General features: G+C 56.4%; 1 protein-coding gene across 12 annotated transcripts; it reads left to right on the top strand.

Annotated features, from left to right (window-relative positions):
- Positions 1 to 7,684: 7,684 nt before the first annotated feature.
- Positions 7,685 to 18,772, top strand: TUBB4A (tubulin beta 4A class IVa). Of its 12 annotated transcripts, none has more exons than XM_065419702.1 (5): positions 7,685 to 7,701; positions 8,830 to 8,893; positions 15,184 to 15,292; positions 16,024 to 16,134; positions 17,647 to 18,772. In XM_065419702.1, the coding sequence occupies exons 2-5, from the start codon at positions 8,837 to 8,839 to the stop codon at positions 18,702 to 18,704; spliced, it is 1,335 nt and encodes a 444-aa protein (XP_065275774.1). In that variant the 5' UTR covers positions 7,685 to 7,701; positions 8,830 to 8,836; the 3' UTR covers positions 18,705 to 18,772. The 12 variants fall into 12 exon arrangements, with proteins under 12 accessions (XP_065275774.1, XP_065275765.1, XP_065275775.1 ...); XM_065419693.1 differs by lacking the exon at positions 7,685 to 7,701 and having other exon boundaries at positions 8,837 to 8,893; positions 17,647 to 17,672; positions 17,745 to 18,772; XM_065419703.1 differs by lacking the exon at positions 7,685 to 7,701 and having other exon boundaries at positions 8,837 to 8,893; positions 17,647 to 17,738; positions 18,345 to 18,772.
- Positions 18,773 to 27,144: the final 8,372 nt, after the last annotated feature.

Here is a 27,144-nt window from a genome sequence, read left to right as displayed (position 1 = left end):
AGATTTTTCCAGTCCTTTGTTCCTGTAGAACCCAATGTGGCTGGAACATTAGACTGGAAGAGTTTGCAACAAAAACAGTATGCAGCATTCTGGGTTTTTGAGCCATGAACATAAGCCATGGCCTCTCCACTTTGTCACCATTGGGGATTTCACGCCAGTAATGTGTTGGATGGAAACTTCTATTTCCATTGTCTTTGGGGAACATGAAGTTTTTCACTTGCTGTGGCCCGTGCAGTACAAGGAACTCCCTCAGGCTACTGCTCAAGTGGGTCCACAGTCCTGGATCATCTAGACGTAAGGAACTAAACTCAGCAGCAGCTGTTTCTTGCGCCTCCACCACACTCTTCTCTGATCTACACTTTTCTTCAGGAATGTGCATGGTTCCATCCATTTGAGATGGAGATATGGATGCTGCAGTAGCTGCCAGGTCACCTGCACTCTGACTAACTGGAAGATGAGGCATCTCCTCACCACTCACATCCTCACTGGGGCCGGAAGGCTCACCGTGAACATTTGTGTCTATGTATCTCAGGAGAGCTCCTTCCTGCTTAGATAGAAACGCTTCCTTTGCTTTCTTTCTTTTTCTGAATGCTGCCCCAGAGGGGCGTTTTCTTCATTCACTCATGACTGCTGTTCGGTGCCAGCTATAGTGGCTCTCAACACTCAATTGAAGTGGACAAATAAGCAGGCTGGTAGCAGGGCCTGAGTGAGGGACGATATCAGCGTCTTAAGGGCCTAACTGGCTCCTACTACTTCAGTTGACTGCCTGTTCTCCTCAAGTGGGTTCAGGGAAGCAGCAGGAAACAGGAAGCTCCCTGAGAATCTGGTGTGAATCAGTCCAGGCTCCTGGGGGTGCCAGAGAAGTACAGAGTCCTCCTCCTCTCTCTCCCTGCAGCTCCGGCTGCTTTCTGTTATTCCCTCTCCCCTTTTCTCCTGCCTGCCTGTTATGTCTCTTGTGCCCTCCTTCCTCCAGCACGGCCCTCCACCATCTCTGTGCACCTCGAGCAGAGAGAATACATATGCCCCAGCAGCAGACACAATTTTCTACACTCTGGCTCCTAGTGGTGTCCCTCCACAGTCTGGCACCTGAGGGTAAGGCCAGCCCTGGTTGAGGCCTAATGAGCGTAGAGTAGAGCGGAAGAATTACTTCTCGTGTCGTGCTCACAACACTCCTGCTAACACATCCCAGAATGATGATTGCTTTTTTTGCAACAGCGTTACACTGTTGACTCATATTTAGCTTGTGATCCACTATGACCCCCAGATCCCTTTCTGCCGTACTCCTTCCTAGGCAGTCCTTGCCCAGTTTGTGCGTGTGCAACTGATTATTCCTTCCTAAGTGGAGTTCTTTGCATTTGTCCTTATTGAATTTCATCCTATTTACTTCAGACCATTTCTCCAGTTTGTCCAGATCATTTTGAATTTCAATCCGATCCTCCAAAGCACTTGCAGCCCCTCCCAGCTTGGTATCGTCCGCAAACTTTATAAGTGTACTCTCTATGCCATTATCTAAATCATTGAGGAAGATATTGAACAGAACTGGACCCAGAACCGATCCCTGCGAGACCCCACTCGTTATGTCCTTCCGGCATGACTGTGAACCACTGATAACTACTCTCTGGGAACGGTTTTCCAACCAGTTTTGCACCCACCATATAGTAGCTCTATCTCGGTTGTATTTCCCTGGTTTGTTTATGAGAAGGTCATGCGAGATAGTATCAAAAGCTTTACTAAAGTCAAGATATACCACATCTACCGCTTCCCCCCTACCCACAAGGCTTGTTACACTATCTATCTATCCCTATATACCTTCATCCATCCATCTCTATACACACCCATCTATTTACCTACCTATCTATCCCTATACGCACCTAGCTAGCTAGCTATCCTCATAGACTTCTACGTATCCATCATGCTGTTTGTAGTGCCTGGGGAGAGTGGGCCTCACTAATTACTATTAATACTCCATTCGTCAACAGTAATTAATACTAATTAATCATGAATTATCCCAGAGAATCTCCCATCTTAATAAATGACCCAGGCCTTGAAAAAGTCCTGGCTCACCCCGGGGTGTCGCAACAGCTCGATGCCCACTAGGTGGCGCGAGGTCCCTAGCCAAAGTTAACCCCTGAGCCAGAGGTGGAACGAATGCAGCAGGGCTCAGCTGAGGGGAGCCCAGCAGGGGACAGTGCAACCCTGGTGTGGGCCCTGCAGAACCAGTGCTCATGTTGCAGCCAAGTAGCTTTGTAAACACAACCTGTCCTGATTCAGGTGACCCACAGGTCTGGGGGGAGAACGGTGGCTAAGGCATCCCCAGCATCAGCTCTGCAACCTCTTCCAAACACTAGGAGGGGACTGGACCCCCACCCCCCAACCCCATCTGGCTCTTCCCAAACCAATCTCAGATTCTTGTGGCTAGAACCAGAAATAACTGCCCCCCCACCTAGCTCCTGCTGGGCACCCCCACTAGAGCCACTGGGGGGGGAGGGGGGCTGACTGGGAACCCGCCCCAAACACTCCCGTGTGAGAGAGATCTCTAGGGAAAGGAGTAGGCCAGAGCCGGGGCCTCCGGGGAGCTCAGAGCTGGGGCTGGTAACCCTCAGCCTCCCACTGCCCTGTTCTCGCCACCTGTTGCATCCTGCCCTAACCTGGGTCCCCATCCCACAAGCCCCCACACAGGGTCATGCCCCATCGCCCCCGGGCAGGGCTGAACCCAGCCACTGTGGCTCTTAGCGCAGGTGCTAATGGCTGAGCAAGGGGCCCATTGGACGCAAAGCAACCGGACAGAGCTGTGCATCGGTCACTGGCACCAGGGAGACACCGGCACCCCCCGGGCAGGGATGGGCTGTCACTGTGTCTGGGCAGCGCCCGGTGCAACAGGCGGGGGGCGGGGGGGGGGGCTTACCCCAGCTGGCATCTATACAATAGTTCCCTGGCTGGACCTGCTGAGGTGGGAGGAGAGAGGCCAGGATGTCCCCTCCGTGCCTGGGGAGGCCTCAAGGACAGCCCGTCAAAACGTGCTATCTGGGAGCAGAACGCCACCTCCAGGCCCAAGCAGAGAGCAAAGGTAGATTGTGTCCCAGGCCCTGAGACAATTGTGTGTGGGGGGGGAAATGCAGCCAACATCTTCCCCTGTGCCCCCCACCTCACAAAAAAACCCAGGGGGCCCCCTCCCATCCCTGCCCATCCCTCTTTGAGCCAGCTTTCCACTTAGCATGAACAAGTGCAAAGGGGACTTGGTAGAGGGCCAAGGCACGGGGGGCAGGGGATGGGGGGTGTAAAAGAGGGCAAGTGGAGGAAGGAGCGAGAAAGGTCAACAAGGAGGGTGAAGGCAGAATGGACGGGAACAAGAGAGGAGCACGTGACTAGGGGAGGGGCTGGTGAAAGCAGGGGATGGGGGGGAAAGGGGGCGATGGAAGGGGAGGTAGGCGAGGGAACTGGGCTAAGCTCCTGGGCTCCCAGCCCCCTTCTGCCCTACCCCAGCGGCAGGGGGCATCTTGCCAATCATGGCAGCCCCATGGAGAACCCCGCACACAGCTGACGGGTGGGGTCCCAGGCAGGAGGCTCAAGGGGGGGGGGGCAGTGAGGCTGACCCTCTGCCGCTCAGCAAAAAAACACAAAAGAGTAAAGTTCAGCAAGAGAGAGAGAGAAGCAACCAACTTAACCATAAAAGTTATTTATTGAATAATAGTGATAACTACACCAGGAGGACTAAACCAACATAACATACATTATTAAAGGTTGATACCTAAGGTAGAAAGGAAAACAGAGAAGGGGGGAGGGGATCTCACCGCTCCCTGAAGCTTGAACTGGTCAGGGTTCCCAGGTGATGGTGGTCGCTCAGGGTCCTGAGGGCAGGAGACAGGCAGAGTCCCCAGCACAATCAGTCAGGAGAAGATGGAGTCCCAGTGGAACTGATGCCTAGTTTGGATCTAAGCATCAGAACCCTGACTGGAGGGTGAGTAGGGATTTTTGTTGAGAAGATACAATGGTTCAAGGGAGAACACTAGATTTGTTTATAGGTAAGCTGAGGACTCAAGGGTTTTCTTTAGGCTAGACAATAGGAGCTGAATGCTCTTGGCTATGGGTGGTGTTTTCTTCCAGGGAGCTCACAATGCAACTAGGCAGCTTCAGTATTTTGGATATCAATCAAGGATTCCTTACTAGAATTGGTCTGATCACTGCTGAGCTGGGTGTGGGCAGGCGTACGTTCATTAACATCTGGAGCAGAGATTCCCATGATGCAGTGCTTCCCTGCTTTTTCCAGTCCTAGAGTTCAGTGCGGTTCTCTGTTCTCCATTCTGTGTGCAAACTGAGATGTCTCCCTGTCCCATCTTTCATGCAGATGAGGCGAGGGGAGTGGTCTCTGCTCTCCATTCTGTATGCTAATGGAGATGTCTTAATCTTGTCACCCTTGTCAGGAGGGGTCTAGGTGCGTCTCCCAACGCCCTTCATTGCTCTCTGCAAGTCTTTTCTCTGATCGGTTTTGGTTCAAGCAGAGGTGGGGAGGGGGGTGTCCTTCATGAGTCAGACAGGCTGGATACTGCGCCCTGGTTCCCCAAAAACACAGAGCTGACTGGTATCACCGGGTGGTTGGGGCAGGTGGGATAGTTTGGGGTGGGTCGGAGGCAGCTGCCCCGGGTGGTTGGGACAGATGTGGGGGAGGGGGGCTGTCCTGGGTGGTTGGGGCAGGTGAGATAGTTTGGGGTGGGTTGGAGGCAGCTGCCCCGGGTGGTTGGGGCAGATGTGGGGGGGCTGGTTTGGGGTAGGTGAGGGAGCTGTCCTGAGGGGCCTTAGTGCTAAGATTCCAATCCAGCTGCCTTTCTCCATCCAGCCCAAATAAGCCCAGAGGCCCTGGCCCCATCTACAGTAGCCAGGAGGGGCTGTGAGAAACCAAAGCCTGCAACACCTGCACTGCACATCCCCTCACAGCTGCCCTCGCCAGCCGGTCCAGTACCCCCCACCCCACCCCAGAACACCGGCTGCCCCGTTGGTTTCAGCACCCTGGATACAGTGGGCTCTGTGCATTGTGGTATGAGAGATTCCCAGCATGCACTTGGAGTCCCAGAATGCACTGGAGTGAACAGGCTGTAAGGGTACCAGGCTCTATGGGGTGGGCAATTCCCAGCATGCACTGGGGTGAATGTGACTAGAGGGGGCACCATGCACTGTGGGATGGCCAGTTCCCAGCATGCACTGGGGTGAATATGACTAGAGGGGGCACCACGCACTGGGGGGTGGCCAGTTCCCAGCATGCACTAGACTGGCAGCAGGGGGGTAGCCTGGGGATCCTACAGGGATCAGAAGACCCCATTTCTGGTGAATTGGTGTCCCATTACCCAGGGTATGATTTGGATTGTTGGGTTCTCTCAATTCTCCAATCTGGGGGGCCTTTTACACAGCTTCGCTGCCACTCCTGGTCTGCTCACACCCAGCCGCCAGCATGTAAATCACTCCCTGCGATTCTGTATGAGTGCTCTAGCCAGCCACTTGTGAGTTACACAGCAAGGCAACACCAGCAAACTCCCAGGCCCAGACTTTCCCCCAGAAATGTGTATCTTGCACTGCCCAGCACCCTCCAGGACAACACGAGCTCACAGAAAATCCATCATTTATCAATAGAAAAAGACTTGCCCAAATCCTGTTCTCCCAAATGGCGTTTCCCCAAACACTTCAATCCAAACACACTGGTTTAGATAACACAGCAAAACAAATGTATTGACTACAGAGAGAGAGATTTTAAGGGATTACAAGCAATGAGGCATGGAAGTCAGGATCGGTTACAAAGAAATAAAAGGTGAAACGCAGCTAATACCAAACTTAACCAAGCAAAGAACTCTCTCACCGTCCATTACAACAGCTGTACTCAAACTGGCTGACTCTTTCAGGCAGGATCTCCCCCAGTCCAATACCCCTTCTTTTCTACACCACTGGTAAACAGATAATTTGGGCGGATTGCTTTCTCCTCTTAACAACACTCCAGCTGGGGTTCATGAGACAGAAAGCCTGAGTGGAGGGGAACTCCCAGCTGTTTCTTTGTCCAGATGTAGATTTTGGTGCTCACACACTCTTTCCTGCCAAAGAATGGCCACTTAACTAGGTGATGGTCCACTGGATTTCATTGACACCAGGCTGAGGCCTGGGCCAGCTTTTGTCTCTAGGGAACTGGTTTGTCCTTGCTTGGAACCTGTCTTAGGCCACGTCTACACTAGCACTTATGTCGGCAAAACTTTTTTCGCTCAGGATTGTGAAAAAACCACCCCCCTGAGTGACATAAGTTTTGCCGGCATAAGGGCTCATGTGCACAGTGCTATGTCGGCGGGAGACGCTCTCCCACTCGTTGAGTTGTATTTATGATGTCAATGGGAGAGCTCTCTCCCATGGGCATAACACGGCTACACAATACAGCTGTGCCACCGGAAGCTTGTTAGTGTAGACATGGCCTCAGTAGTCTCCTACAGTGGAACACTACATCTTTACACCCAATGCTGCCACACATATTTCATCAATACAATAATGCTCAGCAAATTATGAGTTTTCAGATGATACCTCACGAGGCATACTTTGTACAAAATTCATCACCTGTCTATGAAAGGGGTGAACATAGGGGTACAGACTGTCACAACTAGTACCCTCAGAGCTGCGAAGGCACCGAGCAATTCTAATGCTGCCATATTTGTCTGGTTTTAACGTATACGGTCACTCAGCTATGTTTTCTGAGGCTTCCACTTGGGGTGCGCAGGGTAATCAAGAGGGGAAACTCCCACAATTTAACACCCGGAGGCAAAGCAAGGGCTCGTTTGTAGCAACAAGGCCGAGGATGGTGCTGGAGTACAGCTGTAATCATTTGAAGCTGTGTGGTTTAGCCTTTAATTTCCACCCACATAAAGGCATGAGAGGCCTTCCCCTCTAGGGGGTCCTGGCTCAGCTCCAGCCCCAGGTTGGGGGGATTGGCTGGGGGTCTTTCCCCTGTAGGGGACACTGGCTCTGATCTAGATTCTGGGCAGGGGATTGGTTGACTCAGGGGGATTGGGAATGGGATCTGGGGCCTTTCCCCTATAGGGGGCACCAGCTCTGATCTAGATTCTGGGTGGGGGACTGGCTGGCTCAGGGGGGCTGGGAATGGGATCTGGGGCCTTTCTCCTATAAGTAGCCTTTCAGGGCCTTTCAGAGTGGTAGCCGTCTTAGTCTGTGTCAGCAAAAACAACGAGGAGTCCTTGTGGCACCTTAGAGACTAACACATTTATTTGGGCATAAGCTTTCATGGGCTAAAACCCACTTCATCGGATGCATGGAGTGGAAAATACAATAGGAAGATATATAGCAGTACATGAAAAGATTCAGACCTGAATAAAGACTGGGAGTGGATGGGTCACTACAAGAATTGAAAAAAATCTAATTTCCCCATGCTAATTTGCCCCTACTGGTACTCACACCTTCTTGTTAACTGTTTGAAATGAGCCACCCTGATTATCACTTCAAAAGTGATTTTTTCCTCCTGTTGATAATAGCCCACTTTAATTGATTTGTCTCGACCCCCCCCCCCACTGGGTAAGGCAACTCCCATCTTTTCATGTACTGCTATAGATACATCTTCCTACTGTATTTTCCACTCCATGCATCCGATGAAGTGGGTTCTAGCCCACGAAAGTTTATGCCCAAATAAATTTGTTAGTCTCTAAGGTGCCACAAAGACTCCTTGTTGTTTCGCCTCTAAGGGGCACCAGTTCCTCTCCCCCACACAGGTGAGGCCGATCTAGATGAACCTATCCCCTAATCTGGAGCAACAGGTGGCCAGGTACTGGCCTAGATGGGCCCCTTCCTGGTCTGATCTATCTGGCAACGCTAATGGTGAAGGAGCGGAGTCATCAGCACTCCCTAGCGGGCAGGATGCTGCTTCCTCACTTGGGCAGGATACATCCAGTCCCAGCACTTGGGCTGTTCCCCTGGGACGTATCACTTCCCTCCAGAGCGCAGTACTCAGGGAAACCTGGTACTTTTGGCCTACTTTCCCTGTGCTCCACCCTGCTCTGTTACTCTAGAACACCCCATCTTTCCTGCTTGGCACCCCCTGCACCCCATCTTTCCTGCTTGGCACCCCCCTGCACCCTGTTTTCTATCTCAGCCTTATAGCATTATAGGAGCTCCCCCACTTTTTTCCACCTCTCTTCCCCCTCACACCGCAGACCCCCACCCCCCTTCAGTAAATCCCAAGGAAAACTTAATAAACCCCACATTCATCTGTGGGGTGAGCAGAGCACATCTTTCTTCCAGGATGGGTGGAGTCTTGGGTGAGCCCAGGCTGGGGATGCAGAGTGCATGGGGTTATTGGGTGGGGGGTGCTGAGATGGGGTGCAGGGCAAGGGGATGCAGGTGGTGCTGAAGTTGAGGGTATGGAGAATTTGGGGGGGCAAGGTGCAGCAGGCTGGTAGAGTTTGCAGACCATGCATGGGGGTGCAGGTGAGAGTGCTGGGGCAGTTTGGGGTGCTGAAGGCAGGGCCTGGGAACTCAGAAGCTTTTAGGGACACAGGATGCATGGAGAGGAATGCAGGGCACAGGAGGGGTTAAAGACACCGGTTACAGGAGCACGGGCGCCCCGATGCACGCGTGGGTGCAGGGTGCTTCTGGGGGGAGAAGTAGCCGGGGTGCATCCGTGGGGGGCGCGCGCAGCGAGGTGTATCACGCGTGGGGGGAGCAGCCAGGCAGCTCCGGCCCATGCGCAAATTGCGCATCGGCTCTGGCTGTCCAGCCCCTCCCCGTCTCCCCCGGGCTCCATTTAAAGGCGCATGCGAGGCCGCTGAAGGATTAAAGGAAGAACCGCAGACAGAGCGAGACCATGCGGGAGATCGTGCACCTACAGGCCGGGCAATGCGGCAACCAGATCGGGGCCAAGGTCAGGGCGGGGCCCTGGGGGTGGGGGCAGGAAGGCCGCTGGGGATCGGGACCCCTAGGTGGGAGCTGGGGTGGTGGGAAGGGGGGGGGGGTCCGCAGGATCTCAGCCCTGACCCTGCTGGGGCGGGTAAGGGCTCTGGGTCACCCCCTTTACCCACTGGTTTGGATTTCCCTGCCAGGGTCCCAAGCCCAGTGCGACCCCCCACCCCTGTCAGTGCCCTGCTGATTGGGGAGCCCCCTTACCAGGCGCTTGAGGCTGGTAACCTGATCGGACAGCTTGTAATTCTGTGCTCACTCTGGGGTGTGTATGTGGGGGGGGGGTCTGGCTGGGGTACCCCCCCCTTGCCCACCCCAAGTCCTTTCTGTGCCCCGATCCCGCCTGCCTGGAGAAAGACACGCCGAGCAGCTGTTTGCTGCAGTGAGGGGAGTGGGCAGAAGGGCTGGCTCCCAGCCCCCCCGTCCCTGAAATAGTTGCGGATCCACAGGGCGGGCTGAGATAGCCAGGGGCCAGCCCTTCCCCACCCACCCAGGACGAAAATGCAGCGTTTTCCCCCCACTGCAGGCGAAGATCCGTGGGCTAGGGGGGGTTGGGGGAGAAATCTGCCATTGCCGCATGAATGCGGCTGGATGGAAAGGCTGCCCTGCGTCCAGTCACAATGGCTCCCTTCAGGGAAAGCTGCCTTTTGCAGGGAGCGCCTGTGGGGAGGGGCGGGAGCCTTGACCTGTCTCTTCTTCTGTGGCATCAGTCCAGAGGGTCTCTAGCCTCTTACAATAGCCCCTGGCTTCCCCCTCTGTTTGCCCCATGCAGGGGCAGCGGGGCAGGGTGGGTCTCTTGCAGTGGCATGAGACCAGGGATGAACATGGCTTCTCCTGCTGCTGGGCCCCGGATCTGCGTGGCTGGCTCTTCCTACACCCAGCCGGTGATTCACCAGAGAACAGGGTGAATTAGTCACCGCCAGGGCAGGAGTGGGGTGCAGGATCGGGTGGCGGTGAGATGCCAGGCCAGGCAGGGATGTGCCGGCCCATCTGCTCCGCTGCCAGGCAGGGGAAGGAGATCTGAGCAATGCGGGAATAATGCCGAGCCTTTCCCTTGGGGAAGCTGCTCCTCTCAAACGCCTGAGCGACCCACCCATCCCAGAGGGGCTAGAAACAAGGATGCGGCTCCCTGTGGCTCTGGCCCGAGCTTCCCCTGCCAGACCTCGTAAAGGAAAGCCTGACAGGTACAGTTTGATGCTAGACAACATATGGCGGCTTCCTTCCCCCCCCTGTCGCTGCACACGTTGGCAGAAAGGCCCATTTCTCTTTATTGGCCTGGTCGCCCCATGCTGGAGTGGCAAGGGGCTGGGATGGCAAAGCACCAAACCTGTACCAGGTCCCTCTCTCCGTGGAGAGGTGCCACCTTGGTATAAATGTGGAGTGAATCTGAAAGAATTGGTGTGGCTGTCTCTGATCAGGACCTTGGCTGTATTGCCGGTTGCACCTGTTAAATGGGCTCCACTCCAGCCCATAGCCCCTGTCTAGGTTGGAGTCCTGGTCCGCTTGTCTCTCTCCACATCCTCCAGCTGGGGTATTCAAACCCTGCAATCTTCCCACCCTCGTCTCCGGCTGTCCGAATAGAAGCCAGGTCCCCCGGCGTGGCAAGCCCGGGGCGCCTTGGATCAAAATGCTGAGCTCTGGTGGGAAGCGGGGTAGCTTGCTGGCAGCAAGTGCCAGAGCCACCCTGGGGGAATCTTGCCAGTTCTGGCATAGTGATGTCCCCGTGGCGTCTGGCATGTCCAGATGCTGCTGGTTTTGGGGTGGGAGCTGAGGGCATAAAGTTGTGAGCATTGGGGAGCAAACAGCCCAGCTGTGCCTCGAAGAGGAGGCAATGGGTCACCGTGGGGGAGAGCCCCTCCCAGCCCTAGTCAGCAATGAATCTCCTCTCAAAGGCAGAACTGCTGGGAGCTGGTTCGCTCCCTGCCTGATGCTGGGGTAGCTGCATGACTGATCCAGAAGCGGCACTTTCTCTTAAGGCGGGAGCCTTCCCAGCATGCACTTGGGGGGCCTTATCTGCTGAGCTGGTACCTTGCCTGCCTGGCATTGCATCAGCATCGTAAATCCTTTGTTACGGGGTTGGTGGGAATAAAATATATCTCAGAACCAGAGTAATTAACCTGCCATGGCCTAGCTCAAAGGGCAGCTTCCCGGGCCGGGTGGGGATTGCAGAGCGCTGAGTCCATGGGACAAAGGTCAAAAAGTGGGAGCCTGGAGCCCTGGTTGGAGAGGGCGGATCTAGCCCTACAAGGCAGCTGTGAGCTGGTGACGCCCTCGAACAGGGAGTTCTCCCAGGCGTTCAGAACAGTGGCTGGCCTCGGGCCTGAGTTTCTCTATCTGTCCTGCCAGGCCCTGTGCGGGGATGGCCTGGTGGCTAGGCCAGACGCTGGCCGGCGTTGGCTCATGCCGCCATAGGTGGCGGGGGCCGGCCCAGAGCATCAGGCCAAGTCACCAGGTGGGGCGGACTTGTCCTGCTGCCAGTGGAAGTGGGGTGCATCCTGATGCGGGCCATGTCACCTCTTCTTCAGGTGGGGACGCTGGCAATGGTGCACAGTGGCTGGGGCGTCCGGCTGCTCCATCTGCACTGGGAGGGAGGAAGGCAGGAGGTGTCCTAGGATCGCCTCTGTTCTCCTAATAGACACTTGATCTGCAGGGTCAACCTAAAAGCCCCTGGCAGCCCTGCTTGCCTGACGTCCCCAGCCCCCCACCCACACACACACCACCCCCTGGCTAAGGCTGCTGGCGGGTGTTGCTAGGATGGCTTTGGGGGTGCAGATCCAGCCCACTCGGATTGCATTTTCCCCAAACATCTGTCTGCCCCTGGGATCCGAAGGCTTTTAACCAAAACCGGGAAAGAGACACCCAGTGGTGGTGCTAGCCCTTTGGGGGGGGGGGCCATAAGCAGGAATATTTTGGGGGCCCCCCAACACTAAAACAGGCATGTTCTTATGAAAATAATAGCAAATGGGGGGGCCCCCCTTGAGCTGCTCGGGGCCCTAAGCAATCGCTTTGTCTGTTTACACTGTGACACCCCAATTCCAGCCTTCCCTGTAGGCTGGGGGGGGGGGGGAGTTGTCCTTGGACTGTCTGGAGGGGGGAGGGGTAGTTGCCTTGCCTGTTGTTGGCTCACCCATAGCAAAGCCATGGTGCAGGGGGGCAGCTGATGTTTATGGGGCGGGGGGGATTCTGCCCAGTGTGGCTATGGGAAGCCTGGCCCTGGGTGGTAATGGGCACAGGGCTCATGTTCCCACTGCCTCCTGCAGACTGACCAAAGCTCGGGCCCCTGCGGTTACAGGCCCCTCTGCAAAGGGGGCTGGCACTGCCCCTCCCCCGCCCCCTTTCAGTTGCCTGTCGCTTTAAAAAGCCGAACCTGTCAGGCCAGGGCTGGTGCAGGGGGAAGGAATCTGCATGGGGATGGGGGGGGTTGGTGGATTATTTTTGGATCCCTGCTGGTGCTGGTGGGGGGAGGGGTGTTCAGTGGAATCTGGATGGGAGGGGGGCTGTCCCCTGGAGGGAGGCTCAAACTAGCTCAATGGCTTGTTTCACCCCTTGTTTTTAGGGGTTCAGTTCCTCCTGTGCAACCCCCCTCCCCGCACAAGATACCAATTCTCCTTCCCAACCCTGTCCACCAGCAGGGAACGGAACCCCGGAAATTGAGGGGTGAAGCCAGGCACCAGAACAGCTCCCTCCCTTTTTGTTGCATCCTTGGCCCCCTGAAATGTTCCCCAACTCTGGCCAGCTGGGATCCAACCCTCAATTCGAGGGAAGGGCCCTGCTGCCTCCTCACACCCCAATTTCAGCCAGCCAGGTTCTCAGACCCCTGAAATATAGGGGAGACTTGCAGTCTTCTAAAATCTGAAGCACAGAGGGGGGGAAATTGTAGAGACCCCCACCCCCAGATCTTCATCCCCATCCCTCCTTGGTTCTAGCCTCCACTCCAGTGTGGGGTCTAGTGCCTGGGGGAGGGTAGGATGCCTGGGTTCTATTCCTGGATCTAGGGGTGCTGGCAGGGGGCGGCACCCCTTCCTGTAGCACGTGGGGGGGGGCAGAGGGGTAAGTGACAGCGCTACGGCCAGGCAGAGGAAGGGAGGGGGTGCCTGCTGGCCTTGGGGTTTTTTAAGGGGTGTGTGGGGGTGTCTGCTTCTTTGCTTTACTCCCCCCCCCCCCCCCTCCGGGTTCTGCCTTTGCGGATTCCTTGCTGCCCACCCCCACTTCCTCCCATGTAGCCAGCCCCGGGTATAAATAGAACCTGCTGCAGCAGCATCATGGTGGCGAGATCGAAAGAGGCGGCTCCATTTTAGAGCCATGCTGCAGAATGGCAGCCGGGGGGGGGGGTGTGTGTGGGTGTGTGTGGTGTGTGTGTGTGTGTGTGTGTGTGTGTGTGTGTGTGTAAATCTGCTGGACAATAGACGGGTGTTAAATCCATGCCGATTTCTTTTGACTTGAACGTTGCAATGTCTTCTCTCTCCCCCGCCACATACACAGACCTGATTGTCTGAGGGGGAGGGGCAGCTGGGAGGCAGGACTCCTGGGTTCTAGCCCCCCCCTCCCCCCCAGAGAAGAGTGTGGGGTCTAGTGACTAGAGGGAGGGGGGGAAAGTGTGGTCGGATGGCTGGGTTCTATACCTGGCTCCGGGAGGGGAGCTAGAGAAGGGGGCGGGGCTGAGAATCCGGATTCCTGGGTACTGCTCTCCTAACTGGGAGGAAACTGGGTTTCATGGCTAGAGACTGGGACTGGGAGTTGGACTCCTGGATTCTTGAGCTGGGACTATTCTAGTGGTGAGAGAAGCGGGGGAGCCAGGACAGAGTCCTGGGTCCTCCACCCTCCCTCCAGTTCTGCCTGAGAGTGCAGGTGGGTTGATCCCTTTATTGTAGCGGGGGTGTCAGCCAGTTGAAAACTACTGTATTTTAAGCTGATGCCACAAAAGGGGAGCTTGTACCTTCCAGGAGGCCCTGGACAGCTGCGTGGTGCTAGAGAGTGGCACCAATGCAATCTGTTGCCCTAGTCTGCGGGATGTCCCAGTACCCTGCAAATTCCCCTGGGTTCACAGGTGCTTAACCCAAGCACCCAACTGTATGATAGACCAACACTTCCAGGGGCCCTGTTCCACGACTGACCAAATCCCAAGAACCCAGGGGAGCGTGCTCGCAAACCATCTTCCAGAGATGGCCTGAAACCGACCAGCTCAGACAGTCTCGCATCCCTCCCTGGCAATGAAAAGGCAGAGATGGCTCCGTGGTGGGCTGGGATGAGAGACGGGAACTGAAGCCAGTTCTCTGAGTTCTCAAAACCCAACCGTGATGGGCGGTGAATTCTCCTGACAGTCTGGATTTTAAGCACCCTAAATGGGAGCAGAGCCCTTGAAAAATCTAGCTCTAAACTCCCTTGAAAACATGGCCCTTAAGCTCTCTCTCTGCCTCAGTTTCCCCATCTGTATGTAAGGGAGATAACCCTTTCTCTACAGTGTCTGTTCTAGCTTGTAAGTGTGTGTGTGTGTGTGTGTGTGTGTGTGTGTGTGTGTGTGTGTGTACGTACGTACCCTAGCCCAGTTGGAGCCCCGATTTCCTTGGGTTTGAGGTCTTTAGTACTTCCGGAATTTTAAATAAGTCAGACACTTGTCCTGGGGAGATGGGGTAAGCCAATTTCTCCACCCCATCCCCTTTTTCCCCCCCAGCAAGCTGGTTCTGAGTGAAGTACTAACCCAGCTTGTGGAAAGTGACAGATAAAACCGCCTTGTAACTGGTGCAAATGCCACCTGCGGTTAGCCTAGCTAGGATGACAGCTTGATAAATAAATTACACTCTCATCTCCCCGACTGAGGTGCAGAGACCATTGAAAGCAAATACAATACGCTCCTTACAATGAAGGTGCCATAGACCCAGGCATTCGATCAGTTTTCCTAAAAGGATCTGAGGCAGGCAGATGCTAATAACTCGGCGGGCGGGGGGGGGGGGGGGAGAGAAGGGGATGATCTGACCGGTATCTAGTTCCACCTTCTCACAGAGGAGGGGGGCTGCTGCAGCAGCTATCAAGCTGAGGCAGACCTGGCTAGAGCAGGTTTAATGATCATGCTTCAGGGCACAATCCAGTCACCAGCTGGTGGTCAGGAAGGAATTCGTCTCTCTTGTGGCGAGTTAGTGTTGCATAAGCTTGGGTGGGTTTCTCTGCAGCGAGCCCCGCTGCTAGGCTAGATCCAGGCTGCAACTGCTTGCGGAAGGGTTTGATTATGTAACTTTTTTAACCCCTTCCTCCCCGCAGTTCTGGGAAGTCATCAGCGATGAGCATGGCATAGACCCCACTGGTACCTACCATGGAGACAGCGACCTGCAGCTGGAGAGGATCAACGTTTATTACAATGAGGCTTCAGGTACAGAGTCCAGAGGGGTGGGTGGAATTGTGGGGGTGGGGGTCTCTAACCGCAACCTGTCTGTGAATGGTGGGTCTAGAGGGATCTCCCCTCTTAACATATGGCTTCCCGGTGGGTGCTTTAACAAAGGAACTAGCCAGGAAGCTTTATGTCCCGCTGGGAGGGAGGTGGCCTGGTGGGAGTGCACCCTAGTGGGTGGAACATGGGACCAGGGAGTCAGGACTCCTGGGTCCTATCCCCAGCTCTGGGAGGGGAGTGGGGTCCAGTGGTCACAGCAGGGGGGCTGGGAAGCTGGACTCCTGGGTTCTCTCCCCTGCTATGACCTATCAGATCACTCGAGTGCTTCGTTTCCTCTCCTCGTCAAATAGCTGGTGCCCAGGTTTTGTGGGGGTGGATACGAGGCCAAATGAGCTTTCCTCGTCGGTTTTGAGTCTCTGACACACAGCGATGTTTTCAAAGTGAGAAGCAAATCGCTGGCGGCACCCGCCCGCAGTGGAGAGTTTGGGGGGGGGGGGGTCTCAGCAGCTGTTCTGGCTGCATCTGTAGCAATCCATTGCTTGGGGAGGAGAGGAACCCCCCCCCCCAATACACACACCTTGGGCTTTGGCCTACTGAGGCAATCCCGGAACTCGGGGCTTGGCCCCACCCACCAGCTAGACGCTCCCAGGGCAGATGGGTGACACAACCCGGCCTCCTGAAAGCGTCTGATCTCTCTCTCTTCCCCACCCCAGGTGGGAAGTACGTGCCCAGGGCAGTCCTGGTGGACCTGGAACCCGGGACCATGGACTCTGTCCGATCTGGTCCTTTTGGGCAGATCTTCAGGCCTGACAACTTTGTTTTCGGTAAGGTGGGCAGCACTGAGGAACTGGGGTCACGGGCGGGAGGGGCGGGGGGGGGGGGGTTAGGGTCCAGGGTCCCCATCAATGCAGGAAGAGCTGAGGTCCCCTGCATGTTTCTTCCCCAAATAGCTCCATCTAGAATTGGCTAGTTCCTCCACCGCTTGGCAGGGGGGTCCCTCTCAGTGGGACCTGTGTTTCAGGGACAATGGGAGTCCCTAGAGGGTAGCTTAATGAACCTGACCCCACGAGCTACCCATGGAGGAGACTGACTTCCCCCCCACAAGGCGGGATGGGGCGGCCAGTCTATTCCCAACTCAGCCTCTTGTCTCCCAGGTGGTGGGTGATGGCTGCTGTCCCTGCGCTCCCCGTCCCCACCAAGAAGGGGCGACAAGGAGATGGTTAGGAAAAGTGGGGCTTGGATTATAGGTGGGGCTTGGGGTACCACCCCCCTGTCCCTCTCCCGCTTGACCCCTTGGGTTCTTGTGCTGGTTCTGGACAGCAGCGTAGCCTAGTGGTGAGAGCAGTGGCTGGGGGCAGGGGGAAGCCAGGACTCCCGGGTTCTCAGAAAACCGACTTCCTCCCCAGAGAAGAGACAATCTCTCCCAAGGGACCTGGGTGGGGTAGAACTTGCTGAAGAAGCTCAGAGCATGTGTGAATTGCTTTTAATTACTGGGCAAGGCACTTTAATTAACAACCCCCACCTACACCACCTGCATCTTCAGGAAGGAATTGTAGAGCCCCAAGGCGTTGGCTGATTCATTCAACTATGGATTTTTGCCAGTGTCTGGATCCCATCCATGCAGGACCAGATGGTGCAGGATCTGAAAGCTGCAGGGTTACCCCAGGTCTCCAGTGACATGCCCAGGCTTCTGAGTAGGGGATGAGGCCCAGATGGGGCTAGCGAGAGGCTGGGCTACCCCGACCCAGCTAAGCAGCTGAAGTCATGGGAAAGGGGCAGTATCTTAAACTTCGGTACTTTTTCGGCAGGCCCAACCTTTGTGGCGCCCTGAAGGGGCTGGAGCTCCAGCGGGTGGGTGCTTGGTGCTGTCTGAATTGGGCCTCTTTGGGGTGCCCAAGTTGAAACACCAGAGCCAGTCTTGGCTGGAGAAGTTAGTGCGCAGTTGTGAGGCTGCAGCACCAGGTGGGGGTGCTGTGTCCCCCGGCTCCCCGCCAGTCTGTGTGCTTCCTTCCTGTCCTGTCACGGGCAATCCAGTCTCCTTGGTCCTCTGCCCCAGCCTGCTGAAGGGGCTGGTTGTGTCTGGCAGTGTGTGCACACAAAGAGCTGTCCGGGTGGCCCATGTGTTGAGTTTGGTGGAACTCAGCCCTGGTATCAGCCATAAAGCCACCAGGGATGAGATCTGCTAAACTCAACACAGTGGCCTTCAACGGAGACCATGTCCTCCTATCTAGGGTTGGCTTGGTAGAGGGTGGAAACTCCCATCCCCCCAAGCCATGCAACCCTTAGTGCTCCAGGAATGTAACTAGACCCCCCTCCCCACCTTCCTTGCTGCCTAGGTCAGAGCGGAGCTGGTAACAACTGGGCCAAGGGGCACTACACGGAGGGGGCCGAGCTGGTGGATTCGGTGCTGGATGTGGTGAGGAAGGAGGCAGAGAGCTGTGACTGCCTGCAGGGCTTCCAGCTGACCCACTCGCTGGGCGGCGGCACCGGCTCGGGCATGGGCACGCTGCTGATCAGCAAGATCCGGGAGGAGTACCCCGACCGCATCATGAACACCTTCAGTGTGGTGCCGTCGCCCAAGGTCTCGGACACGGTGGTGGAGCCCTACAACGCCACCCTGTCTGTCCACCAGTTGGTGGAGAACACGGACGAGACTTACTGCATCGACAACGAGGCCCTGTACGACATCTGCTTCCGCACCCTCAAGCTCACCACCCCCACCTACGGCGACCTCAACCACCTGGTCTCGGCCACCATGAGCGGCGTCACCACCTGCCTCCGTTTCCCCGGGCAGCTCAACGCCGACCTCCGTAAACTGGCTGTCAACATGGTGCCCTTCCCTCGCCTCCACTTCTTCATGCCCGGCTTTGCCCCCTTGACCAGCCGCGGCAGCCAGCAGTACCGGGCCTTGACCGTGCCGGAGCTGACCCAGCAGATGTTTGACGCCAAGAACATGATGGCCGCCTGTGACCCCCGCCACGGGCGCTACCTGACGGTGGCGGCCGTCTTCCGCGGCCGCATGTCCATGAAGGAGGTGGACGAGCAGATGCTGAACGTGCAGAACAAGAACAGCAGCTACTTCGTGGAGTGGATCCCCAACAACGTCAAGACGGCCGTGTGCGACATCCCACCCCGTGGGCTCAAGATGGCCGCCACCTTCATTGGCAACAGCACGGCCATCCAGGAGCTCTTCAAGCGCATCTCGGAGCAGTTCACTGCCATGTTCCGCCGCAAGGCTTTCCTCCACTGGTACACGGGCGAGGGCATGGACGAGATGGAGTTCACCGAGGCGGAGAGCAACATGAACGACCTGGTCTCCGAGTACCAGCAGTACCAGGACGCCACGGCTGAGGAAGGCGAGTTCGAAGAGGAAGCAGAGGAAGAAGTGGCATAGACCTTCCCATTCCCTCTGTCCCCTGACACACGCACCTTGTGCCCACCAGTCCTACTGAACCAATGGACCACGTTGCCCCTGCTGGCATAGGCTTGAACGTTCTCCACCCAGCTAGAAACAGATAAGAGCTTGGTGCAAACCCTGCCCCCTACTGGTAGGTTGGGGAAGTTCAAGGTGTCGGTGTAGCAGTGGGAGGGTTTGTCGGCCTTGTTTGGGAATGGCAGCAAGTGGTAATAGGTCTAGGTAAAAACACTGTCAGTCTCTTCCCTTTTCATCCTCCGCATCTCACCCTCCAGAAACACAGCTCTCCTGCAGTGAATTCTGTCTTCACGTCATGTGATTTCTCTCTTTCTTTCCAGAGATGAGTATGCACTAACTCGTCACCTGCTCTGTTATTTTTTGTTTGTTGTTGTGCTGGGCTTAAAATAAAACTAGAGGATCATGGAACTCATGGAGGGGGGGGGGGTTGTGGGAAGGGGCAGGGTGAGGAATTGATCTCCAGGGTGGGAATCCCCCCTAATCCTAATCCCCCGCCCGAGATCTTTCTGCTTTCGAAACAGTTTGTCTGTATGTTTCCACAATAAAATATTAAATAATATTCAAGTGCAAGCATGCTGGCCTCTTTCTCGCAAAGATCACCCACAAATGGGCACACTACAGGATGCTTGGGGGCTGCGGGGGGCCTATATTCGAGTGAAGGATCACAGCACTTCTGGATTGATAGAATGCAATTAATAAATACCCAGAGGTGGTGGGGAAGGTTTGGACTTCCATTTTTGGTTGGAATATGCTGATTTGTCCATATCAAGACCTTCAAGAGATCGTAGTGCGCTCCCCAGAGATGCGGGTGAGACAGGGCCAAGCTATGGACTCTTCTGGGGGGAGGGTCTTTGGGTTTTTTTTTGTGTGTGCAGAAAACATCAAAGGTCCTGATTTTCCTCCTCCTGTGCAATGGGAATCTTTTTAATCTCCAACATTCCCTATGGGATGGGAAAGCCAATTTTCACCTCCCTCTCTGCATAATGGTCATGTCTGGCCTTCTTGGCTTCAGTCAACAACATGAGCCCCCGTTCTGTAGGGTGGGAGGTGGATGGAACCAAGGCTGTGGACTCAACTCCACTTTCACAAAGTCTGGGTTGTTGTCCCTCATAGACTTACTCATGCTGCAGCACTAACCGCTGGACCATGTTCTCTTAGGTGCTTCAATGCCATCCTAATGGGTGGGCCAAATAGCACCCATGGGTGCTCTGAAGCTATCACTATGGTGTATATGGAGATACACCTATCTCATAGAGCTGGAATGGACCCTGAAAGGTCATTGAGTCGAGTCCAGCCCCCTGCCTTCACCTGCCTTATGACCAAGTACTGATTTTGCCCCAGATCCTTAAGTGGCCCCCTCAAGGATTGAACTCACAACCCTGGGTTTAGCAGGCCAATGCTCAAACCACTGAGCTATCCCTCTCCCCCTTGGTGAATGGAGGATGGTTCAAGATCACATGGAGTCTGGTAGAGCAGGGAACTGACCTGTCTTGCAGGCTCCAGGGGACCTCCATCCCCTGTGGTCATGGTAGAGCCCCACTGGCATGGGGTGCAGAAGGCTGGGTTAGGGTGGCCCCAGGACTGCGGCACACCTGTTCCAGGCGGAGGGAGGCAGGGAGAACCGTGGGGCTTAGGAGTGGAGGGACAGGTTCTGTCCACCAGGGGATAGGCTATGGGGTCAGTGACGCAGCCTGGATTGGGGAAAAGAACAAGGTGGCCCCAGCTGAGATCAGGGCCCCGCATTGTGCCAGGTGCTGCACAGACCCCGACTGGGATCAGGGCCCTGTTGTGCCAGGCACTGCATGGACAAGAGTTTACAGTCTAAATAAACTCAGGGTGCCGGGGGAAACTGATGCCCAGAAGGGTGAAGTAACTCACCTCAGGTCAGTGGGGCTAGAACCCAGGTGACCTTAACACAGTTCAACCCCCTACCCACTGGACCATGTTGCCTTCCAGCCAAGCTGTGCATTGCAGCAGAAGGAGAAGAAAGGTGACAGTTTCTAGGGGTGAGCTAGCAGCTGTCCAGAAGCAGCATGGGCTAAATAGGGCCCTGCTCTAACAGTCAGGACACCTGGGTTCTGGGCCTGCCTTGTGACCGGGGGCACAGCACGTCCCTCCTCTGTCATTCAGTCTCCCCTGGCAGCCTGAGTCTAGTTAGACTGTACATTTTTGGGGCAGGGACCGTGTAGCAACAAGGAACGGGGCCGCATCCCTTTAAATAGGTGGTGAGCTCTAGGGCACGGCTCACTGTGTCCTAAGTCATCAAAAGCCACCCAGAGCAGCGGGCTGTGAGCAGCGGGCTATAAGCACCTAGGCCTCACCTGTGTGTGTGAGTGTGTGTTTAATGATCGCAAACAGACTCTCTCGCTGTGTCCGTGCAGCGCCTGGCACAATGGGGCCCTGATCTCAGCTGGGGCAGGGACTGTCTCTCGCTGTGTCCGTACAGCGCCTGGCACAACGGGGCCCTGATCTCAGCTGGGCCAGGGACTGTCTCTCGCTGTGTCCATGCAGCGCCTGGCACAATGGGGCCCTGAGCTCAGCGGGGGCAGGGACTGTCTCTCGCTGTGTGTCTGCTCAGCTGAGTCCTTGTCCTGGTTGAAAGTTTTCTGACTAAGAGCCATGAGAAGGATGAAAAGATTGGAAAACAGACAGGAGCAGGATCTATTCAGTTTAACACAGAGCAGGTTAAGGGGCGACAATCTCAGACAAATCCCAACTGGAAATAAGGCCGATATTTTAACCGGCAGGGAATGAACTATGGGAACAACCTAAAAGGGCCGGGGCAAAATCTCCGTTCCTGGCAATTTTTGAATCAAGACTGGACGTTTTTCTAAAAGCTCTGCCCCGGTTCACTCAGGAATGCATTCAGGCCTGCGTTTCGGATCTACGAATGGTCCATTCCCAAAGGAAATTTGGCAGGAAACCGCCCATTCCGGAGGAAAGCTGCTGGAACTTCTCACCCAGCAGAAAACTCCCCGAGTTTCCCCCAGCTCTAACGGGACCTTTCAACTCTATTGTAATTCACCAGACAAGGCTGGGTCTTAGCCCAGAAACGCCAGGCCACACGGTCTTCACCCTGATTCTCCTCCTTTCTAGCACACGTTTGCTCTGCGTTGGTCCAGCACCTCATGCGATGGGCACCTTGATCTTTGCCTGAGGCCCCCAGGCGCCCCCACAATACGAATAAATAATTGTCGGAGCCAGGAGAGGAGATTTTGGCTCAAATCCTCAAATGTATTTAGGTGCCTAACTCCCAGTGAGACCCAGGGGACTTAGACACCTCACTAGCTTTGAGGATGAAGGCCTTTGTTCCTAGACGCATGTGAGAACGAAACGCCCAGCTTGGAGCGCATTGCATGACTCTGTTTCCGCCCGCCACGTCGCTAATCAGGTGGGGATTGTGCAACCAGCCACAAACTCTCCCAGGCCCTGATGTTCAGCCAATGTTCCCATGACCTGCACTCCCCTTTGGAGCTCACACACACGTACCGAGTTTAGATGCTTTGTGCTGCTGTCGGGCATTAACTAGTGTCCACGGCCCCCCAATATGTGTCCCCAGCCCCGTCACAGCTTTGTAGCCGCTGACTGTCTTTACGGGCCGCCTCTGGAAAGTTAGCTGTGTAGTGATTAAAGCAGTGGACGGGGAGTCAGGACTCCTGGGTTCTGCTCCCAACTCTGGGAGGGGAGTGGGGTCTAGTGGTTAGAGCAGGGGGGCTGGGAGCCAGGACTCCTGGGTTCTCTCCCCAGCTCTGGGAGGGGCATGAGGCCTAGAGCAATGGTTTTCAATCTTTTTTCATTTACAGACCCCTACAAAATGTTGGATGGAGGTGCGGACCCCTTTGGAAATCTTAGACATAGTCTGCGGACCCACAGGTTGATAGAGATTACAGCAGGGGGGCTGGGAGTCAGGACTCCTGGGTTCTGTTCCCAACTCTGGCAGGGGAGTGGGGTCTAGTGGTTAGAGCGGGTGGGACGGGGCTGGGAATCAGGACTCCTCAGTTCCATTCCTAGCTCTGAGAGGGGAGTGATGTCTAGTGGTTAGAGCAGAGGGGCTGGGCGTCAGGTCTCTTGGGTTCTAACCCAGCTGAGGGGCGCGAAAGGGGTCTGGCAGTTGGTGGGAGGGATTGGGATTCTTGAACTGCTGTGTTCTAATCCCAGCTCTGGAAGGGAAGTGGCGTCTAGTGATTAGAGAAAGGGGGACGCACACACCCCACCAACCTACTCACACACACACACACACACAGAAAGAGTCACACATATACACCACCGACACACACTAACACCCTACACCCATCACCGAAACAGCGCTCAGACACAACCCCCCCCTCAGGCCCCGGTACTAAACACACACCACATACAGGTACCACCCGGACACACAATGCCCATCACACACAGGTGCGACGCACAAACACACCCATCACACGCACAGAGAAAGCACATGCTCCAATCCCCCACAGGGGCACAACAGCCGTGCCCCACATGATACTGACATGTATGCCCCAGACACACCGCTCTGGCCCAAAACACGTCTCACACACACAGCGCCTGGGTGCCACGCACAGACACGGGCGCATGTCTCACACCGATCACCAGGCGAGGTACATCACACACAGGTGCAGCGTGGGCACCGGAGGCATCTCTCTGCAGACAGCTGGCTCGGGCATGGAAGGGATGGGGGTGTGAATGGCGCTGGTAGATCAATCTAGGTCAGTGTCATATTGAGGGGGGAGGGGAGTGCTGCAGGGAGCCAGCTCTTCCCCCCCCCCGCACCCCCCCCGCCAGCCGCAGCGAATGAGGTCAGCGCCAGGCCTCGCCCAGCCGCAGAACAAAGTGGCATTTGTCTCCATGGCAGGGTCTCCATGCAATCAGCCATGCGCACAGGATCTGGCTGATTGCAAAGGCACCCCCCCCCCCATACACTCGGGGGGGGGGGGCACGTGACCCACCTGCAGCACAGATTCCCCCCCTCCCCTGCTGCTATGCGATTCAGTGCAAAGGGGCCCAGGCGCGGGTGGGCTGATCCTCAGGGGTTGTTTCAGGACAACCAGGAAGAGGGTGGTGGTGGAATGACTGGTTCTCTGCAGCTGGGAGACGGCCCATAGCTGGGGGTCTGGTGGGGGTGAGAATCAGGACTCCTGGGTTCAGTTCTCAGCTCGGAGAGAGGAGTGGGGGGTAGTGGGTTAGAGCAGGGTGGGCTGGGACTCCGGGTTCTAGTCCTGGCTTTGGGAGGGGAGTTGGGTTTAGTGGTTAGTGGATGATCAGGACTCCTGGGTTCTATTCCCGGTGCCGGGAGGGGTATGGGGGCAGTGCAGGGAGTCAGGACCCCTGGGTTCTATTCCCGGTGCCGGGAGAGGTATGGGGGCAGCGCAGGGAGTCAGGACCCCTGGGTTCTATTCCTGGTGCCGGGAGGGGTCTGGGGGCAGCGCAGGGAGTCAGGACTCCTGGGTTCTATTCCCGGTGCCGGGAGGGGAGTGGGGGCAGCAGGTTAACGCAGGGAGTCAGGACCTCTGGGTTCTATTTTATTTAGGTCATACTCAAGTGGCATTTGAAAACTTTTCTCAATGAGTGAGAGGGCTAGAAATGTACTTTCCCCCACATTCACGTGACTCCGGGAGCTGGGGCTTTAAGAAAAAACAGCAGATCTTGCCAGAGTTCGCAACACTGGAAAAATCCCATTTCTGCATGTGTCAGATGATCTAATGTGGGGGTTCTTATCCCAGATTTCGCAACCCCCCCCCCCACCCTAGATCCCAGCTAAAAGGGGCTAGGGTGTCCTTCAGAGAGGGATCCTGCGTGCTATGGTGAAGGTTGAGGATCCCTCGTCTGCTGTCTTGTCAGCACTGGGAGTGCAGCCACTTGTGCCGACCCCTCTACACCACGATAGCCTAACTTCCCCATTGCAGCTCACCAGGTTTGATGCCCAGGACTCCTGGGTTCCAGTCTCGGCACAAGGGCTCCCGGCTAAGCTGCGTCAGGGCATCGTAAACTGTGTCCGCATGAGGGGACTGTAACGGTCCAGCTACAGCTTTGGATCAAGCCCAGGGTGCACCAGACCTCAGGCCCCAGTGAACTCCACACAGGCCGAGGTCCCATTTAAGTCAATAGGGCCTGGGTGGACTGGGGCCTGCATATTGCCCTGTAAATGGCTCGAACCCTGGAGTCCTGATTCTCTTACCTCACCACTAGACCCTGTTCCTCACCCAGACTGGGGAGAGAACCCTGGAGTCCTGACTCCCAGCTCCCCTCCACTAGACCCCTCTCCCCTCCCAGAGCTGGGGAGAGAACCCTGGAGTCCTGACTCCCAGCCCCCCTCCACTAGACCCCTCTCCCCTCCCAGAGCTGGGGAGAGAACCCTGGAGTCCTGACTCCCAGCCCTCCCCCCCCCCCCCCCCGCCACGCTCTAACCACTAGACCCACCTCTCCTTCCAGAGCTGGAAATAAAACACAGGAGTCCTGATTCCCCGTCTTCCTGCTCTAACCATGAGACACCACCCCCAGCTCCTCTGCTCTAACCACCCTCTCCCCACCCAGAGCTGGGGAGAGAACCCAGGAGTCCTGACTCCCAGGCCCCCCTGCTCTAACCACTAGGCCACAAATAATCCAGGAAATGAATTTGCTGTCTAGGCACAGAAAGTGAAACTGACCGGGCTAGTGTCCCAAACAGAAGTAGGTGTAAAAGGTAGTGTCCCTTTAAATTAACCCCGAGTTGCCTGCAGAATTGTTTGTGGGGGCCCTACCAGGGGCCTAGGGACTGAGCTGTGGGGGGCTAAGCTATGGTTGGGGGGAACTCCTCTGTTCCCACATGCTCTGAGCAGGATCGGGCTCCCATACACTGTACGGTCAGCTCGCCCCAGATGTCCGTCCAGACCTGCATGTCATACCAGCCGTCTGCTGACCTGCAGACGGGGAAGGGAGGGGTTCCTCCGGCTGTACGCCCGCCTCCGGGCGGAGAGACTGGCACAGCTCCATCCTCGAGTCAGTGCCGCTTTCAATGTGTTTCGAGGCCGTACGGCCTAGTGGCTAGAGCATCCGACGGGGACTCAGGAGGCCTGGGTTGGATTCCTGACTCTGCCCCTGGCCCGCTGGAGGACCTTGGGCATCCACCACTTTGTGCCTCAGTTTCCCCACCCGTCAGACAGGGGTGATGATACTGACCTGACGTCCTTTGAGAGCTACGGAGGGAAAGAGCTAGGTGGTGTTATTCACCGGCACAACGAGCGACAGAACCCCCTGCGCCTCTTCCCACATGGAGGTAAAAATTACCTGCTGCCTTCTCTCCATGAGAATTTGAAAGTGAGCGAGGGGTCATTGGGGTCATCATTGCTCGGAGGCGAGAGCGCCCCCTGCAGAGCCCCCCACTCCATTCCCTGCAGCACAGCGCCCCCTAGTGCCCCCCCCGCATTGCCGTCAGCACTGATTGAGAGGGGAGAGCGCCTCCCACGGAGCCCCACACACTGTTTCCTGCCGCACAGCGCCCCCTAGTGCTGGGACACCGGAGTCAGCACTAAGGGGGAAAGAACCCCCTAGTGACCCACCCCCACCCTGCAGCACAGCGCCCCCTAGTGCTGGGAACCGGAGTCGGCACTAAGGGGGAAAGAAACCCCTACTGACCCACCCCCACCCTGCAGCACAGCGCCCCCTAGTGCTGGGAACCGGAGTCGGCACTAAGGGGGAAAGAACCCCCTAGTGACCCCCCCCACCCTGCAGCACAGCGCCCCCTAGTGCTGGGAACCTGAGTCGGCACTAAGGGGGAAAGAACCCCCTAGTGACCCACCCCCACCCTGCAGCACAGCGCCCCCTAGTGCTGGGAACCGGAGTCGGCACTAAGGGGGAAAGAACCCCCTAATGACCCACCCCCACCCTGCAGCACAGCGCCCCCTAGTGCTGGAAACCAGAGTCGGCACTAAGGGGGAGAGAACCCCCTACTGACCCCCCCCACCCTGCAGCACAGCGCCCTCTAGTGGTGGGAACCGGAGTCGGCACTAAGGCGGAAAGAACCCCCTACTGGCCCCACCCCACCCTGCAGCACAGCGCCCCCTAGTGCCACACTGGGGCATTGGGATCTGCGCTGACTGCCAGAGGAGACCGCCCTCCACTGAGTTCCCCACCACACTCCCAGGAGCACAGCGCCCCCTAGTGCCAGCATTGACTAGAGTGGTGGCGAGTGCCCCCTGCAATGCCCCGGCCTGCTCAGCACGTGGGATCTGCTGCGATCTGCGGCCGGGGCTTCGGCGAGCAGGGCAACATATCAGAGACGCCGCCTACAACAAGGGCAAACCTGGACCTCCCTGCCTCCCCATCAGGCGACACAATGCACCCTCCCCCCAGCCGCCCCAGCCTGCCGGGCCCCCATTGGGTGTCACGGCGCTCAGACTTCCTCTAACGAAAAGCCACACAGGAA

The sequence above is a fragment of the Emys orbicularis genome, chromosome 19, assembly GCF_028017835.1.
Source record: "Emys orbicularis isolate rEmyOrb1 chromosome 19, rEmyOrb1.hap1, whole genome shotgun sequence".
NCBI lineage: Eukaryota > Metazoa > Chordata > Testudines > Emydidae > Emys > Emys orbicularis.
This window is presented reverse-complemented; position numbering and strand designations above follow the sequence as displayed.